A 16,201-nucleotide genomic window follows, 5' to 3' on the forward strand; every position below is an offset into this window, starting at 1 on the left:
GGCAGCCGAGTTGGGAGAGGCGCGTGTAGAGGTAGGTTGTTAGTGGGACTGTAGTGGATTTGGACGAGGGAGGGGGCTGAGGAGTGGTGGTGGTGATTGTGGAAGGAAAGGAGGGCATGTTGCGTGGGATATCTGGATAGATGAGCAGACGGATGAGAGGCCAAAATGAGGACAGAGAAAGAGACAACGAAAATAGGAGAGAGGGGTAAGATAGTAAGATAGGGAGATAGGAAGACGGGAAGATAGGAAGATATGGGGTCGAGTAGATTAGAGAATAGTAAATGTGATACTGTGACCCGCAACTGTGATAGTAACGGGAAACATGCAATTTTGGTACAACGTGGTAAACCGAGAACGACAAACAGGACTACAAGAACAGAAAGTGATTGTGCTTGCCCAAGCGCAAACGAAGGATAAAGAATCAAGATAAGACTCTGGTTGGAGAAGGAAAGACGCGGAAGGAGAAAGTTGTTTTTCTTGGTTGCTCACTTCAATCGCAGCCTCGGTAAAGGAGCTGTTCGGCTATCCGCGGTATTGAGTAAGCGGAAAAGACGGAATGTTAGCACGTCTACATGCTCTGTCAGCAGCTTGGAGGGGCGGAGACACGAGTTGTACTTCTTTGACTTGACCATCAACCAAGTCAAGATATTTCAATGCATGTAAGATTAAGAATTGTTGACTAAAAGACCACGGCCCTCAGAGGACCGGAGGACCGTAAACTAGCTACTGTCTGACAAGAACCAAAACTATAAAATACCAAAGCTACCAGAATACAAAGTGCCCATCTGCCAGACGCATAGAAGGCGTCAAGTCACTAAGCTCAAGTGGCGATGAAGTATGTCTATTCTCTGTCCGCCTTGAAGACGACAAAACCTCTGTTATATATGTCTGCAACTGGCAGGTGCCTTTCAGGCACGTAACTTTGATCTTAGAGTTAGTCTCTTTATATTGTATGAATCGTAAAACATTCAAAGCAGAGATAGAAGAGTAATTAAAGATCTACGAACCTTTAACTGGAAGTCGAGTTTTAGTTAAGGTTTCTAGGGTCGGAGAGTCTGTGTGTGCGGGAATGGTTTAGCACTTCTAAACCCTTTGCATGTTTGGACCACTTAGGTTAGATTGGGAGCGCGAGAAAGTCAAGAACCTTTTTGCCTAAGTTAGATGAAAGAGAATCACAAGAAAAGCATCAAGGTCGATTCCACTCTGAGTGACTTCGAGGTCTGAGCGAAAAAATGCCAAATTTGTCGTGGATGTTCCTCGACCAGCTACGAACCAAGGATGCACTTTCTCCATACCAGCGCTGGACGCTGTGGCATTCTTGTTCAAAGACGTCGCTGATTCAGAACCAGACATCCCAGAGAATAGATATGCACATCTTTCGCACCGATAGGGCGCCGATATTGACCAAGTGACGTTTGCGGATATACACGAATCCAGAGACATCTCGCACAAGAAAGGCTTTGTCAAACTCCAAAGGTTCTGCCAAAAGGCGTCCAGATGGAATTGTGCCTACGGCTAGGCTAATACATACTACATAATACAGTCCCACCACTAGTGACAGTACCCTACGAAAAGGGCCGTATCTGCCGGCGAAAACGACGGAGTCGTCACCCAGCTTTAACTACTGATGTCACCAAGCCAGATGTGATTGACACGGCAGTAATAGAGAAAGGTGGACCTGGTGGTCAGCCTGCTCTCTTATATATTGATTTACGCCACCACCATCAAATTTGCTGTTCGCAAGAAAAGAAATATGGCCACAGCGTCGTATGCTTCGTCCGTAATGTCAGAGCCAGAAAAGAAGTGAAAGAGCTCGGCTTTAGTCCAAGGATTGGCCATTTTTACGCCGTAAAGGTAAGTAAACAAAAATAAATAATAATAGGAGACTACGGATACATACTCCGTACTACTCCAAGCGATGGCCCTGTCAAGCGTGCATGTCACTCGCACGCCCCGTAGTCAAGGTATTCCCGCCGCCCAGGATACACCCAAGGATCAGCATCGCCGAATTTCTCCGGGACAAGACCCTCGCTCCCTGGGTTTCCATACCCGGCAGCAGCCTGTCTCCTATAGCTTTCCATGCGCAGCCTGGTAGCTTCACGCGGTGTCAGGGTGAGGTAGAGCTCGATGCCTGCCATGTTCAAGGCGATGGAGACCCAGAAGGCCATGCCGACGGGGACTTGGAAGCTGGCGCCGATCTCTGCAGGGTCAGTGCTGCTGAATATATTTGCGAGCACGGGTGCGAAAGTGCCGTTGATTGCGGAGTTGTCGGCGCATTGAGGGTATGATTGGAGGTAGTCGTCGGCGCCATAGCTCTTCCAGGTCCACTCAATCATTTCACAGGGCCACACATTTCGGTATTCCCCCAGGCTGGAGACTATCACGGCTGAGAGCGCCAGCACCACTCGTGCTGTGAGGATGGTGCCCATATAGACCATTGTGCGGAGCATCCAAGCCCGATGCTGATCGATTTGAAGTCGTCGGATGTTGTAATAAGCTAGAGCCGCGCCAATGGTGGTAATCATGACAAGAAATCCGACAGCGCTTTGGATATCGATTGTGCCACCAAAGCTGTGTCGGGCAATCATCAGTGCGCCGACGTTGGCGATTAGAAGCAGCGCCACAACGATGCGGCCGTTGATCCGGTGAAAAGAGGGCATCGCCTGCCTAATGGCCGGTACAAACTGTAGAACTGCGAGAATGGCGCATGGCAGAATCGCAGCGAGGTGAATAGATATCCCGACTCGTCCGCTGCCTTTCTGAAACCAATACATTTCTCCGGGGGCTGTTTGAGATACCTGGATGCCGTGGATTGTGAAGCATTGAAGGAGCTGAGAAAGAGCGAAAAGGAAAAGCGGCGAGGCAAACATGCAGAAGAAAAGGGCATTATAGGACTTTTTGAAGCCGAGAAAGGCATATAGTCTCTGCCAAAGTAACATGATGAAGCTTCCCAGATGATCAGAAGTAAACAACGACCGACAGTGCAACCAGAAGGCTCTTGATGTTAGGATGAAAGCTCGTTACTATGAAGGAAAGGCAAGATCCAAATCGGATAAAATCAAAGAAAGTAATGTCTTTCCACCAGGCAGCAGCCGCAAGGTCGAATAAATGGTGGGTGATGGATTGCGTACTTACCACCATAGGCCACCATAGGCCACCACCATCGTATCCGCTTCCGGGTTTAATATCTGCCTAACCGGCGTCAACCACAATGTTGTTGCAAATCTAATGGGCCATATTCTGTTGATCCTTAGGGCACGATAGGGCGTTGGAATGGTTCTGATTGATTTGATTGAATCTCGCATACTAGTAGTAGGGAGGAGAAGAAGCTGCCCACCAGCAACAAGAGCTAGTAATCTGAGAAGTAGCGCCAAGCAGGGCTACCAGAACGCACGTGACAGGCGTCCAAATCTTGTGACAACTTGGCGCGAGGCTGAGCTTGACTTCTTTTGCTGCCTCCAGATCAGCTGGTGAATGTTCCTGCACTTTACATACAAGCTTAAGGAGTCTTGGATCCCGGTTTACACGGTGTTTTATATAGGTTGGTGTTACTGTACTCGAACGGGCTAACTGGTAGCAGAGTAGTGATGGGTTGGTTGGTAAGGTAGGGGCGTATCACAACTCGAAGTCAGTCACGTGAGGTACACTATAAGTATGATGACATGAGTTGACGACGGAAGAAGGAAGGAACTCTCCAAGCTATGGAAAGGTGTCCGTTGATAAGAACAAACTTGAAGGGAATTCGTTGCTCGGTCGTGCCCAGGGAGCACACTGAGCATTACCTTCGTAGCTTAGTGACCACAGTCAAGAAGCGCCGCCCTAGTAACCTCCTCTCAGTTCGTGCTGCTCCGTGACGCTACTGTCACTGAGCTGGTTCTATCACGGTCTCTTGGAAATCAAACTAAGCTCTCAGATAATAATAATAATGAAATAATTTATCGTACGAGGCTTTCTGTCCTAAATGGCGGTGGCAGTGTGGATACAGGAGGAAACTCTCCTCCAACTAAATGCTGCCTCAGTTCCTCAGACGGGCTTAGCGGGCTGCGCCACACACGCCATGCTCGAAATGGGCTTGTTGCTGACTACGCGATCTTACGTCTGAGCCCTTGGCTTTGGTGCAAATGCTACAATTTATCAACTTTTCCGTCTATTACAACCACAACAACACCACCACAGCGGTGGATTCATCAAATCAAATACATCTTTGATCAACTTTATATTAGATTCAATAACAAATCTGGCCGAAATAAGAGTTCTTGTCCCTACGTAGTCGTGAACATGTGGAACAATGGCTGCATAGTCAACCACTAGCCTATTCCATGATCGCGTGTGTAGCATGCCCACTAAACCCGTCTGAGCGACTCGGGCAACACAGGGGCTACATCATGAGCAGGAACTGAAATGTCAATCACACAATGGTCTTCAGTTTAGAGAGTGGTGTAGTTGACTCAGATAGGGGATCAATCTACATATGATCGTCTAGTCGTGCTCAACGTGGAGATCAGTCGCGGCTCAGCTCACAAGATCATACGCAAGCGAACAGCTATCAATGCAGGGAAAGGTGAGGTCCATGAGCACATGATTTGTAATGATTTGTAATGATTTGAATTCTGTCCAGCATTATGGTACAGGCGAGTTCCATTACCAGGTCGCTCCTAGCTTGGTTATCCAGCTCGAAATGTGACATGCCACTGTCGAGATTAGCTCTGCAAATAGCTCTGTTAAAGGCACGTCTCTCGCATCTTTGGTAGAAACAAACAACAATGAAGCAACTGTCGCTGGTCTACGACAGCAAATGAAAGCAAGTCATCTTGTCTACCTCCCGGGTCAGAGGGTCAGAACTTCCCACCATCTCACAGAAGTCATCCCATACGTTGATTACCATCATCATCCAGGCGCACCAGACTCCTGCCTAAACATTATCTGAGATCCGTGCGGTCTCTTTCTCTTCACAAAGCAACACCAGGCATAGAATTTTGAGCCTCTGGTTTTGGAGGCTTCCAACCTGGCGTTGGATCTTCACGACCTAGTGGACTTGCACCAGGTGGGCTATTTCGTCTGGCCTGAACAGCACTAGCTGAATTGCTTCGCCGTCGTTGATTTGGGGACATGGGCACTGGCCCTGAGTTAGCAAGGTATGGACCGGGAGATTCGCTTCGTTTTGGCTGTTGCATGTGCGGACCACGAGCGACTGGACCTGGTGACAGCGGACGAGGAGCCTGGTTGAATTGACCAGGAGCCATCTGGTGTGAAGTTTGTGGCATCATTGTAACTTGACTGGGACTGGGTGGTGAGAAGGGTCGATTGCTGTTTGCTGTTCCGGGTCGAGATGGCCCATTACTGCCAGCAGGTGATTTTGGACGGAAACCTGGACCGCCAGCAGGTGACATCGGACGACCAAGAGCGGGACTCATTGAACGCCCACCATTGGGAGTCATCGGTCGTCCAGTTGGACCCAGTCGTGGAGAACCATTGGCTGGACGCGGTTTGACAGGGCGCGCTGAAAGACAGGTTCGAGGAGCAACACCCTGTTGAGAACGATCAAGACGAACACAGAGAGCCTGGTAAAGTATGTTAGCCGGTGAAATGGATCTATGAAGATAGTGTTGACATACCCATCCATCATCATACTCGTGCAAAAGTCGGACAAGCTGGCCAGAGCGAAGCTCAAGTTCATCTTCCATGGACGGTTTAAAGTCAATTTGAACGCGATGGACATTTCCTGGAGGGGGACCACCTGCTGGACTACCTGGACGGTTCTTGGGATGACCATTACCATTCTTTCCAGCTCCAGCGGCAATAGCGGCACCAGCAACGCCGGCTGCACCAACAGCAGCGCCCACAGTAACAGCACTAACAGCAGCCGGGGCAGGCCCATCCGCAGACATTGGGGGAGTAACCGTTACGTCAGGTGGTGATTGAGCAGCAGCAACTTTTGATTGGTCACCAAAGGGGTTGACAGGGTCCTTGAAAGGATTCCCAGCGCTCTCACCGCTCTCACCGCCTGCACGGCGTTCCCATGGACTGCCGCTAGGGTTCTCAGGAGTTAGGTTGCGACTGGCACCAGCAGCAGCCATGCCTGTTGGTTGGTTGGTTTTGTTGAGGGGATTGCCGCTCAGCCCCTTCTTGGCGCCAGCAAGATCAGGGGTGAATTGAGTGACAGGACCAGGACTAAGACGAGATGCAGAAGCATCTTGATTTTCTGACTGAGCACCAAATGACTTTGCGCTCTGCGGCTTGCTGGCCATAGCTCCCACAGTGTTACCAAATCCGGTCTTTTCATCATCTGTCTCTTGCCATTTAGTGCTTTTCTTCTTTTTCCAAATCAACCACAGAGCACCGCCGGCAATTAGACCGATGACTGCGATTATACCGATGGCCAAACCAGCTTTGCCACCAGAAGACATGTCTTCGGAAGAGGATGCTGCCGCTGCTGCTGCCGCCGTGGATGAAGGAGTCATGCTTGCAAGCGAACGACTGACACCAATAGTGCTCGATTTTGGCAGGTAGGAAGAGAGGAGGGTTGAGGATGACACAGCCAAAGCTACCGAAGATGCCAAAATCGACGAAGGAGCTGCTGATGAGTCGGCAACAATAACAGCTGCTGTATTGCTGGCCGGTGATGGTATATATGTTGTGGCTGGCTCGAAATTGGTAGATGATGGTGCTTGAGCTGTCGTTTCAACAAATTCCACCGTACTGCTTGCCGGTGACCAGACGGCCTGACTACTGCTGGGCTCAAAGTTTTGTGGTTGATCGACAGTATACGTGAAAGATGGCTCGGGGGAGGGCTCAGGAGAAGCCTCAGGAGTTGGATCAGTCAGGGTGACATAGCCGCCCACATCACCTGTGAACGTGGGAGATGCAGTAACAAAAACGACAGAGACGACGTTTGAGACGGGATCGTTGACATTGTCAGTGACGGATGTGCTGGCGGCACTGGTTGTGGTATCGATATTGGTATCGCTTTTGCTATTGCCACCACCTTTGCCATTCCCATTCCCATTGCCTTTGCCGTTGTCTTTGCTATTCCCATCTGATTTCTGAGGGTCTCTGATAACAATGTTCCCGATCTCGTTATGCATCTCGTGCAGGCTGCGGTGACGAAGGTGACGAATATACCCCATCGCGGACGATCAGGCAAGGTAATGAGGCCCTCCAAGAGTCTGGATATTAATGTGATTTACAGATCTGACCAAACTGTGGAATTTTTGGGCGGATATTCAGAATTCTCTCTGTGGGTCGCGCGCACCTGGGCGAAAAAGTGAGCGGAAATGAACGGGTCGACCAGGAGAATCGATAATCAGGTGAAAGAGTGTATGCGTCTGTTGATTGCCGATAAACGAAGGACGACAATCAGCGAGTTCGCGCTGTACAGACTCAGCTGTAGGCACAGGTGAAGGTGGTGAGGTAGGATGACGCCTGGGGAGAAGAGGGAAAGGTGGAAATGGCCGGCCAGGAGGCCAGGAGGAGGAGGAAATGCCGTTCCCCTCTCTCCTTACGAGCAGGACCCTAAGCAGGACCAGCAGAAGGACAGGGTCTGTTGTCAGGTCTGGGGGTAGTTACTGGAGAAGGGCAATCTGGATAGAGGAAATTAAAGTTCTAGTGCCAGCTCGGCGTGGAGAAGTCAAGGTGTTGATTGGTCGGTGTTCCTGACTTGTAGCCATAAAAGTGATTTTGGCTCCGCACACCATCAGTTTAGGCTTCCACTTAGCCGGGTAGTCCCTGTGTCCCTGAGATTACCCTCCACAAGCTCCAACTTAGCACAATCGCCATTGTCCGCCGCCTCTTCACTCAACCAATCATTTTTCCGTGATCCACAGATTCAGCGGCACTGGACCACTCATTTCGCTAGATACTGCAGGCACCAGGTTTAGGTTTCGGTTTCCGAGGTCTGTTTTCTATGTGCAGGGCATTTCACTTGAGCAGAAGAGAAACAGAAATATGTGGAGAGAGAAAAGGCAGTGGAGAACCCCAAGCAGAAACACTGCAAGAAGATCGATTATCATCCTCACTTGGAAGCCATCTGCGAACGTAATTTTATGATGTCTATCAGCAGTTATTATTTGAGTGCGCCGAGGTCAGCGGCTATGCCCCTGCCAAGTTGCTCGTTCTTGCTTATCTACTAACTAGCAATAGTAGTAGTTCTCCGATTGTGAGACATGGTAAGATTAAGATTACGGAGTGTGAGCCAGTGTGTCGCCATCGGTTCAGATGCTACTCCGCATGTCTGCTAAGGATACAGCTCATTTGTTCAGGGCAGAGATATGAATAGGGCTGGTTTGATGCAGTTAGAGTATGCAAATGAGCGCATGCAGCCATGTGTACACCTAGAGCCCAGAAGTCTGGTCGATCAGCCGTTCAGGGGCCGAAACCATGTTCGTTGAATCAACGTTCGGAGACAAATTGTGAGGAGTGAGCACGTCATGACTCAGTGCACGGGAAGCTTTGGCTATGAAGCGTAAATACCCAGCAGAGCACTCCGTATAATCCTGGCAATAAGGATGGTAGATAGGAAGGACTACGAGGAAGAGGCACATATGATGATGGAAGCCATAATCAAGTTATGTAAGCAACTGAATCTCTCCCCAACTCTAAAGCTGCAGATGTCCGCAAAAGAAGTCATCCCATACTTCTCTAGATGACAATCAGCTCCTCTTGAACCACCTCAGCTGCAATGCAATCAATATCACCGGCAGAACACTGAACAACTCACCCAGCCCAGCGTACTGAGGAGGAATCCGCACATTGACAAAGGCTCCAGCAGCAAGCAGGATGGCAAACGTATTGTAGACAAAGGACCAAGAGAAGTTGAAGATGATCCGGCGGAAAGCTGCTTGGGAGAGATCGATGAGGATAATTATGCCAAAAAGAGCAGGCCTCACGAGGACTGCATCAGCGGCACTCTGGGCCACATCTGTCCCGCTGTTCATGTGAAGGCCGATATTGGCTTGAGCAAGGGCCACGGCGTCATTGGTACCGTCTCCACAGAATAACACAACCTTTTCCCCATCCTTGTGATCCATGATAGCTTTGACATATCTCTGCTTGTCCCTAGCTGAATACCTTGATCTCACCTGGAGAGGAGAAATCCCAAGTTGATGTCCAATCTTTCGCACTGCGCCATCGTCATCTCCACTGACAAGTGAGACGGCAATATCACGCCGTTGGAGCTCGGCCACAATAGACATGGCATCTGGTCGTAGCGAATCATCCAGGCCGTAAACAGAGAGTAGGTCTCCGTCAAGCGATATGCAGAAGACCGTGAGGCCTTGGGAAAGCAACGATGTGACTCGTGGCACGCCCCGGACATCCAGCCACCGAGAATTACCTCCACGAACACTCACACCATTCAAGGTGCCTTCCATACCACTGCCTGTCACGGATTTCATGTTCTCGATGAGGACGGGCTCAACACCTCGCGCCTGAAGATGAGCTGCTAGAGCTGCAGAGACAGGATGCTTGCTGTTCATCGTGAGCCCAAGAGCGATAGATGCGGCAACTGATTGGGACTCAGAAAAGTGGTCTTCGGCCAAGACAGACAGCTCTCCCTTGGTAAGGGTGCCAGTCTTGTCAAAGACGACGTGGGAAACCTTTCGTGCTATCTCCATCGTTTCAGCTGTTTTGAAAACCACACCATGTTTAGCGGCAACACCACCAGCAATAACAACCACCATCGGCACTGCCAACCCTATAGCACAAGGACAGGAAACAATAAGTACCGATATCGCATAGGTCATAGCATTCACTGCTGCCGAACCTGTGGACCGGTGCTGGATGGCTTTGCCTACTGCAATCCAGATGACAAAAGCGATCAACGAAAGGACTACAATGACTGGCACCAGGAATGATGCAACACGATCTGCAAGCTCCTGTATTTTGGGTTTGGAGAATTTTGCTGCATCAACCATGGCTGCAATCTCGCTGATAGTGTTTTCACCGGGCAAGCGCGTCAAGCGGACTATGAGCGTTCCCGAGCCATTGACACTCCCTGCAACGATACTGGAACCCGGAGATTTCTCAACTGGGATGACCTCGCCAGTCACGTTTGATTCATCCACTTCACTTTCTCCAGATACGACAATCCCATCTGTCGGTATCCGAGCATCAGGAATGACCTTGAATGTATCACCGTACTGTAGCATTCGAGCATCAATCTTCTGACCGCCTCGACCATCACTGTCGACGAGTAGCGCTGTACCAATCTGCAGAGACCTTATGGAGATCGACTCGACAGCCTTGTGTCTAGCGAATGCACTCACCAAACGCCCAAGCATAATTAGAGTGACAAGTAATGTGCTCGTTTCGAAAAAAGCGTGCGTTGACAGCGGACGCCCTCGTACTTGATATCCAAACGCTATGACAGAGAATATGTATGCTGCAGAGGTGCTCAGAACAACAAGCAAGTCCATCTCAATCACGCGAGTGAATAAGAGAGCTTTGATCGCGCTTGGGTAAAATGGTCCAGCAACAACAATCTGCACAACCGTCGCTAGTATGAGCGAGATCGCGCCGTACAACACCTCATGTTCGGGCAGCGGTGCCCAAGCCAGGATGAGTACAGGTATCGTCAGCATGGTAGAGAGGGCTGTCATAAATGCCGCCCTCCGGACTTGTTTAATGCCAGACTCAACTTCTGGGTGAAGCCGGGGAGGAGCGAGGTTTATTGGCTGATCAAACAAGTAGTCGAGTAGATCTCTGGCACCGACGAATTTAGCGTTGTATGTAATGCGAACTGTCTGCTTATTGAGGGCGAGCAACGACTCTACTCCGAGAGGTCTTTTTCGATTGATGAAATCTCTGGCGTCGCCAGAAACCCGTATATCCAGACTCTGTCCATGAGTGCTGATTCTATGACAAGTGAAACCAGTTGTTTTTGCAATATATTGAATGATTTTGTCCACGGACCCGGCGGCCGAATCAAGGTCAAATTCCGCTTGTGACATGACAAGACTCGTCTGGACATTGTGAACTCCAAGAATTGCATCAAGAGACCGGAAAAGCTTGTTCTCGCAGCCCGCGCAAGTAAGACCTTCCACATTGAGGGTGACGTGTTCGATGATTGTTGTAGCACTCTCAATGTCTTTAGAATCGAGTCTGATATACTCTTCTTGGTGATCAGAGTCGATGCGCCAGACGTCCTGCAAGCAACTCTTGTTAGTGTCGCATGAGGAAGTCTCAGCATGGATGTCCTCCTCTTTGCTGCAGCAAGACTTCTGCAAATATGGTCGGTGTGGCGAAGAGGAGGTGTTTGATGTACAACGATCCCGCCCTGCGTGTGGTGTTCCTCCGCAACAAGCTGCCATTTTTCCACGAAGTTCTGCCTCGCGGCCCCAAGTCCTAAGCTCCTCCTCCTCCAGCAGGGGATTGCAGCACCATAGGTTCTTTGAGAGGTAAGTCAATTGGGAGCACAAACTCTGCTATCAAAAGTTCAGCTCTGAGAGGATCAGTTCAAAGACCAGTGCATTCGATCTCGAATGGGGAACAGCAGTGCCTTGAGTCACCTGCAGATGGAGCTTCCCGGATTCCCAGGTTTGCCTCCTTAGGAACAGCATATTCATTATGAACGTCGTCCAGATGCTTGCTACTTGCTTGGTATCGCTCGGGACCGAAAGAAGTGAAGAATTTTCGTTCTCCTCATAGACTTCGGAACTTTTCTGCTGCAATACGATGGGTTTTAGTTTGCTTTGACGAACACTCTTACCTTTTAGCTTCTGTTCCTGCATCTGGCCGCCTGTAGGTTGTGTCACCAATTGCTATTGCATTGCGCTTTAACGCAGATACCTCTTATATCTGTTCCGATCCGCGGAAGCTGAAGTCAACAAAACTGTCATTGCAACTTGCATATGCTTTTCAGCATTCAGGTTGCGCCGGATAGTGAATAGCATCCACGGTGGAGACTGATGGAGGCGATCTCCACCGAGGTCAACAGACAAAACAGAGTGCTTTGCAAGTGGCGGACGATACCTTATTGTCGAGCAAAGGCCAAGGAGTGAGTATTGACGTCGAACTTGAAACATAACCGTCGTAGTAGGTTTGCAACAAGCTTTGCACCAACCCAATGTGGTAAGCTGTCATTCACGCTCCCGCTCTGACTTCCGACTTCTGCTCGGACGTTTTCGTTCAACGTTGATTGCCTATCATCATGACGGCCTTAGGATGGTAGAAACGAGGCACTTGTGGTTGGCAGGATTAGCTGCCGAGGGACAAGGAGCTTCAATAGGCACCGCTCGTTTGTGCATCACTCATCGTCACTCAACCCGACATGGCCGGGTAAAATCAAGGTAGACAGCGAAGCATGAACTGTTCAGAGCCATTGCACTGTTATTGAGGCATGGAGGTTTCTCTTCCCAAGCACGCTTTTGGTGCTACAACTTACTCCTTAGTAGCTCCACCACTCCGTCATGTAGCTCCCCACCATCCGATTTTGTGGCCACCTTTGCTATCTTCGGGATCTGATCTTCTCCTACCCGGTATTCGGATAATTCTGTCTCCAATCCAAGCCTATCAACAAGCTCTTCAATCGCATTCCCTACCTTAACCGCATCCCTCCCTATCATTTCCAGTCCTCGATCCTTTACCTGTAAACGGCAAAGCCCTCGCAATCTGTTTCGTCTCAGCGGAATTATTTGCCTTTAGCTTCACCACACCCGCAAGCGTGATGCAGCTGGTGATGCCGTGGGGTATGCCATAATTACGGCGAGCCGAGCGCATAACCAACAGTGTGACTGAGACCTAGTCCACTCTGAACGTTCGTGCCCAGTGGATACAGCGAGCTGAAGGCCGCCAGCTGCAATTCTGTGATGTAGTGCTCGTTCTTGAAATCGTTCTTGCTTTTCGGTAGACACTCGAATGACACTCGAATAGTTGCCCAGTGCGGTCAAGACCAGCTGCTTGGCCGGCACTTCGGTAGCTGTGGGGTGGTACAACATTTCCACTGCATGGTCGACTGCACGGATGCCGGTTGAGAGCCCCAGCTTCTGTGGTGTATGCATGCCAAATTGAGCATCGTAGATGATGACGTGCGGTGCGAGCCCCGGATCTGCAACACCTATTTTTGTGCCGTCATCTCTGGTATAACCTGCACCAACGGTGCATTCTGCGGCGCTCAGGGTTGGTTGGGATAGTGATGTGGGGGAGAAACATGTTGGACTTTTCATGGAGGCGGTAGGAAATGGCCTTGGCTGGGTCAATGGGACTTCACCACCAACACTGATCAGAGTATTGACCGCGGAGTCCTTCGTGACGGCTTCTGTCGCTTCGTCAAGCTGTGCTACCGGTGCATGCTGTTTGATATTGGCAAACGTGCCAGCGTGGTGGTCTTTGCCTGGTATGTCTTCCACTTGCTTAACCAAAGGCGTTCTCTGTGCGAGAGATGACCCAGTAATAATGAAGGCTTTTGACTCCGGAGAGGGTAGACACCATAATAGATGCTTTCTGACAGATCCGGAGCCATAGTAGAGAGCTTGGAGCCGTGTTGGCTGCCAGCAGCCTGCTAGCGGGTGATCTGTTGATTCTGCCATCTTTTTACCCTGCCCTCTAGACAGCCAACAAAGGACAAGCTGCCCTTAGGACTTTTTTCTCTCAAGTACTAGGAGTAGAGTAGAGAGAGCAAGGCAGCATAGTAATCATTTGCAAGCTATTTATTCGACTGGCGACTATCATCGATTAATAATCACATGTGACGTAAATAGCCTCACCTCGACTGTTAACTTGAAGTCTGTACGGAGTAACCAGTCATGCAACATTCAGATGCTGGACGACATCATGAGCTTCAAAGCCCGGCAAGCGAATGCTCTCAGGATGAGGACCATTGTGTTCAGCCAAATCAAGTATCCTTCTCGAGTACAAATCCCCATAGCGGGCCCAGAGCACGGCGAGCATGGAGGTAAAGGCAGGGGTTAGCGAAGCTTTTCAACAGCGCTGCTTGTGGCTGCCGCTTACTACGTACACAATCATTATTTATATGCGGAAAGGTCTTCCTTCACTAGGTCCTCCTGGGTGGTAATGATTTATTGGCCAATCGCTGCTTTTCTGCGAGTCACCTTTCTTCTGCTCTGGCGATTCCGGTGTAGAGGTCAAAGACGGGTCAACCACATTGCCCTTGCCGTACGATCCCATGCTCTGCGTCAAACCTTAATCAGTCCCCTATTTGTTCATCGAAGAATTGATCCAGATCCATTCCCATCGACTCAACTTCGTTGGAGACTCTCAGATGTAGACCGGGAATGTAGCCGAGGATGTAGAGCAAGGCACATGAGACCACGAATGAGTAAGCTGAGATGGCCGTGATTTCTGCAAGTTGCTTTACAACCTGAATGCCATTCCCGTCAATGCCGCCGGATGCCAACGTGGCTCCATCCAGAGATGAGATCGATGAAGTGGCGAAAATGCCGGTCAGGAAGGACCCCATCATGCCACCAATTCCATGGAGCTTGAAGACATCAAGTCCTTCGTCGATACGGATCCACTTGTTGATATCTTGTAACAATGCACATACAATGGCAGTCAAAAACCCTATCAATGCGGCAAACCAGACAGAGACGTAACCAGCTGCGGGCGTGATACCTACAAGACCTGCTATGGCGCCCTCGCAAGCTCCAACAATAGAGAACCGACGTCTGTGCTTGATGTAATCAACAAGGACCCAGCCGAGCACACCACAAGAGGCAGCGGTATTAGTGTTGAAGACGGCTAGCATAGAGCGAAGGGTACCGTTGAGGCCCGAGCCTCCCTGTTGCGGCATGAGAACGGGATGGAGTGCATTGACTACCTCTGCTAGAGACTTACATTGAATCCGAACCAACCAAACCAGATGAACATAGTTCCAAGGAAAACGAGGGAAACATTGTGTGGCTTGCCGTACGACTTTTCGCCCTGGTGCTTGCGTTTTCCGAGGACGAATGCATAAGCAAGCGCCGACCAGCCCGAAGAGATATGCACCGGTCCACCGCCAGCAAAATCAAGACTCGGTAGGTTGTAAAGCCACCCGTTCGGATTCCATGTCCAGCAAGCGATTGGGCAGTAGACGATCGTGGCCCAGAAAAATCCAAACACAAGAGATGGGATTATTCGGCCACGCTCAAACGAGCCTCCCACTACGATCATGACGGTACAAGCACAGAACAACAGTTGGTAAAGACAGAAGACCAGGTCAGGTATATATGGCGAGCCGATGGACGGCGCAAACCCCACCTTGATCATGCCAAAATGCGCGAGGTTCCCAATGAAAGGTCCGGCAGTTCTGGAATAGGCGAGGGAATATCCCCAAAACATCCATTGGAATGTTATGACAGCAGCGACCAGAAGGGATTGAAACAGCATTGCGAGGGCCGACTTCCTGCGCGAGAGACCACCATAGAGGAAACCAAGACCCGGAATGATTAGCCAGACGATGAAGCCGCAGAAAACTAGGTAGATGTAGTGGTATTCGAAGCCGCTGTATTGTGCATTCACGTCGACTTCCAGCGGGTTGCCACCCGTCGGCATCGACTCATCAAAGGCTGGCTGCATCGTGACAGTCAGAATGTGGTTATAACGAAAGCAGATTCAAAGAGACTTACTGGGTCCATTTTGATATAATGCTATATGACCGACGCTGAGCGGAGAGAATAGGTCGGTATGAGAGGATTCCTTTGGGGGAGATAATCTGAGGCCCTATACGGAGTACCTACAGGAGCAGTCAAGGGAGAGGAGGCAGCCATGTGGAGGATAAGAGAGCTCATATCTAAATAGAGCAAGCATCCTCGTATTACCACGAGCTCGCTTGATATCCGAGCTACGCGGTGCTACCTAATCTCGACCCTGAAGTTTTCGGAAAGGTATCAATTTGGATATCAATTGGAGTCATAATTGCTGGCTTATCAGGTGCCAGAGATAAATGCTGGAGTCTTGATAGCTTGGTGACACCATCCGAAGCAGCCTGATGCCGAGCAGATGGCCATGAAGACGAAGGGAACTCTCTGGCAGCCATTCACCACTGTATGGCATTGTCAGGGGGCATTTGGGATGTTAGGGTCAGGAGCACAGCACAACTTACTACGTACACAGTATCCGCACTCCGTAAGCATGGCGTGAGATAAGGAACCGCGCTAGGTTAGGCCGAAAGGGGACCGCGTCTCCTGCGCCGCTTGTTATCTTGAACTACTCCGTACTCCGTACTCCGTATCATTTAATCACCAACTCGTGGGCTCGAAGCTAA

At 50.0% G+C, this 16,201-nt stretch overlaps 5 protein-coding genes across 5 annotated transcripts; all 5 read right to left on the reverse strand.

Moving 5' to 3' along the window:
- Positions 1–1,940: 1,940 nt before the first annotated feature.
- On the reverse strand, positions 1,941–2,939 carry EPUS_08336 (uncharacterized protein; the record flags this gene model as incomplete). The annotated part of the gene is made up of 1 exon (XM_007805368.1): positions 1,941–2,939. One exon carries the CDS (start codon positions 2,937–2,939, stop codon positions 1,941–1,943), a length of 999 nt encoding a protein of 332 aa, XP_007803559.1.
- A 2,010-nt stretch (positions 2,940–4,949) lies between these two features.
- EPUS_08337 (uncharacterized protein) lies at positions 4,950–7,127 on the reverse strand (the record flags this gene model as incomplete). The annotated part of the gene is made up of 2 exons (XM_007805369.1): positions 4,950–5,561; positions 5,616–7,127. 2 exons carry the CDS (start codon positions 7,125–7,127, stop codon positions 4,950–4,952), a joined length of 2,124 nt encoding a protein of 707 aa, XP_007803560.1.
- A 1,521-nt stretch (positions 7,128–8,648) lies between these two features.
- On the reverse strand, positions 8,649–11,306 carry EPUS_08338 (P-type cation-transporting ATPase; the record flags this gene model as incomplete). Its single annotated transcript, XM_007805370.1, has 1 exon — positions 8,649–11,306. The coding sequence occupies one exon, from the start codon at positions 11,304–11,306 to the stop codon at positions 8,649–8,651; it is 2,658 nt and encodes an 885-aa protein (XP_007803561.1).
- Positions 11,307–12,641: 1,335 nt separating this feature from the next.
- On the reverse strand, positions 12,642–13,523 carry EPUS_08339 (uncharacterized protein; the record flags this gene model as incomplete). The annotated part of the gene is made up of 1 exon (XM_007805371.1): positions 12,642–13,523. One exon carries the CDS (start codon positions 13,521–13,523, stop codon positions 12,642–12,644), a length of 882 nt encoding a protein of 293 aa, XP_007803562.1.
- Positions 13,524–14,140: 617 nt separating this feature from the next.
- On the reverse strand, positions 14,141–15,572 carry EPUS_08340 (uncharacterized protein; the record flags this gene model as incomplete). Its single annotated transcript, XM_007805372.1, has 3 exons — positions 14,141–14,734; positions 14,791–15,507; positions 15,564–15,572. The coding sequence occupies 3 exons, from the start codon at positions 15,570–15,572 to the stop codon at positions 14,141–14,143; spliced, it is 1,320 nt and encodes a 439-aa protein (XP_007803563.1).
- Positions 15,573–16,201: the final 629 nt, after the last annotated feature.

The sequence above is a fragment of the Endocarpon pusillum genome (assembly GCF_000464535.1).
Source record: "Endocarpon pusillum Z07020 unplaced genomic scaffold scaffold4259, whole genome shotgun sequence".
Lineage (NCBI taxonomy): Eukaryota > Fungi > Ascomycota > Eurotiomycetes > Verrucariales > Verrucariaceae > Endocarpon > Endocarpon pusillum.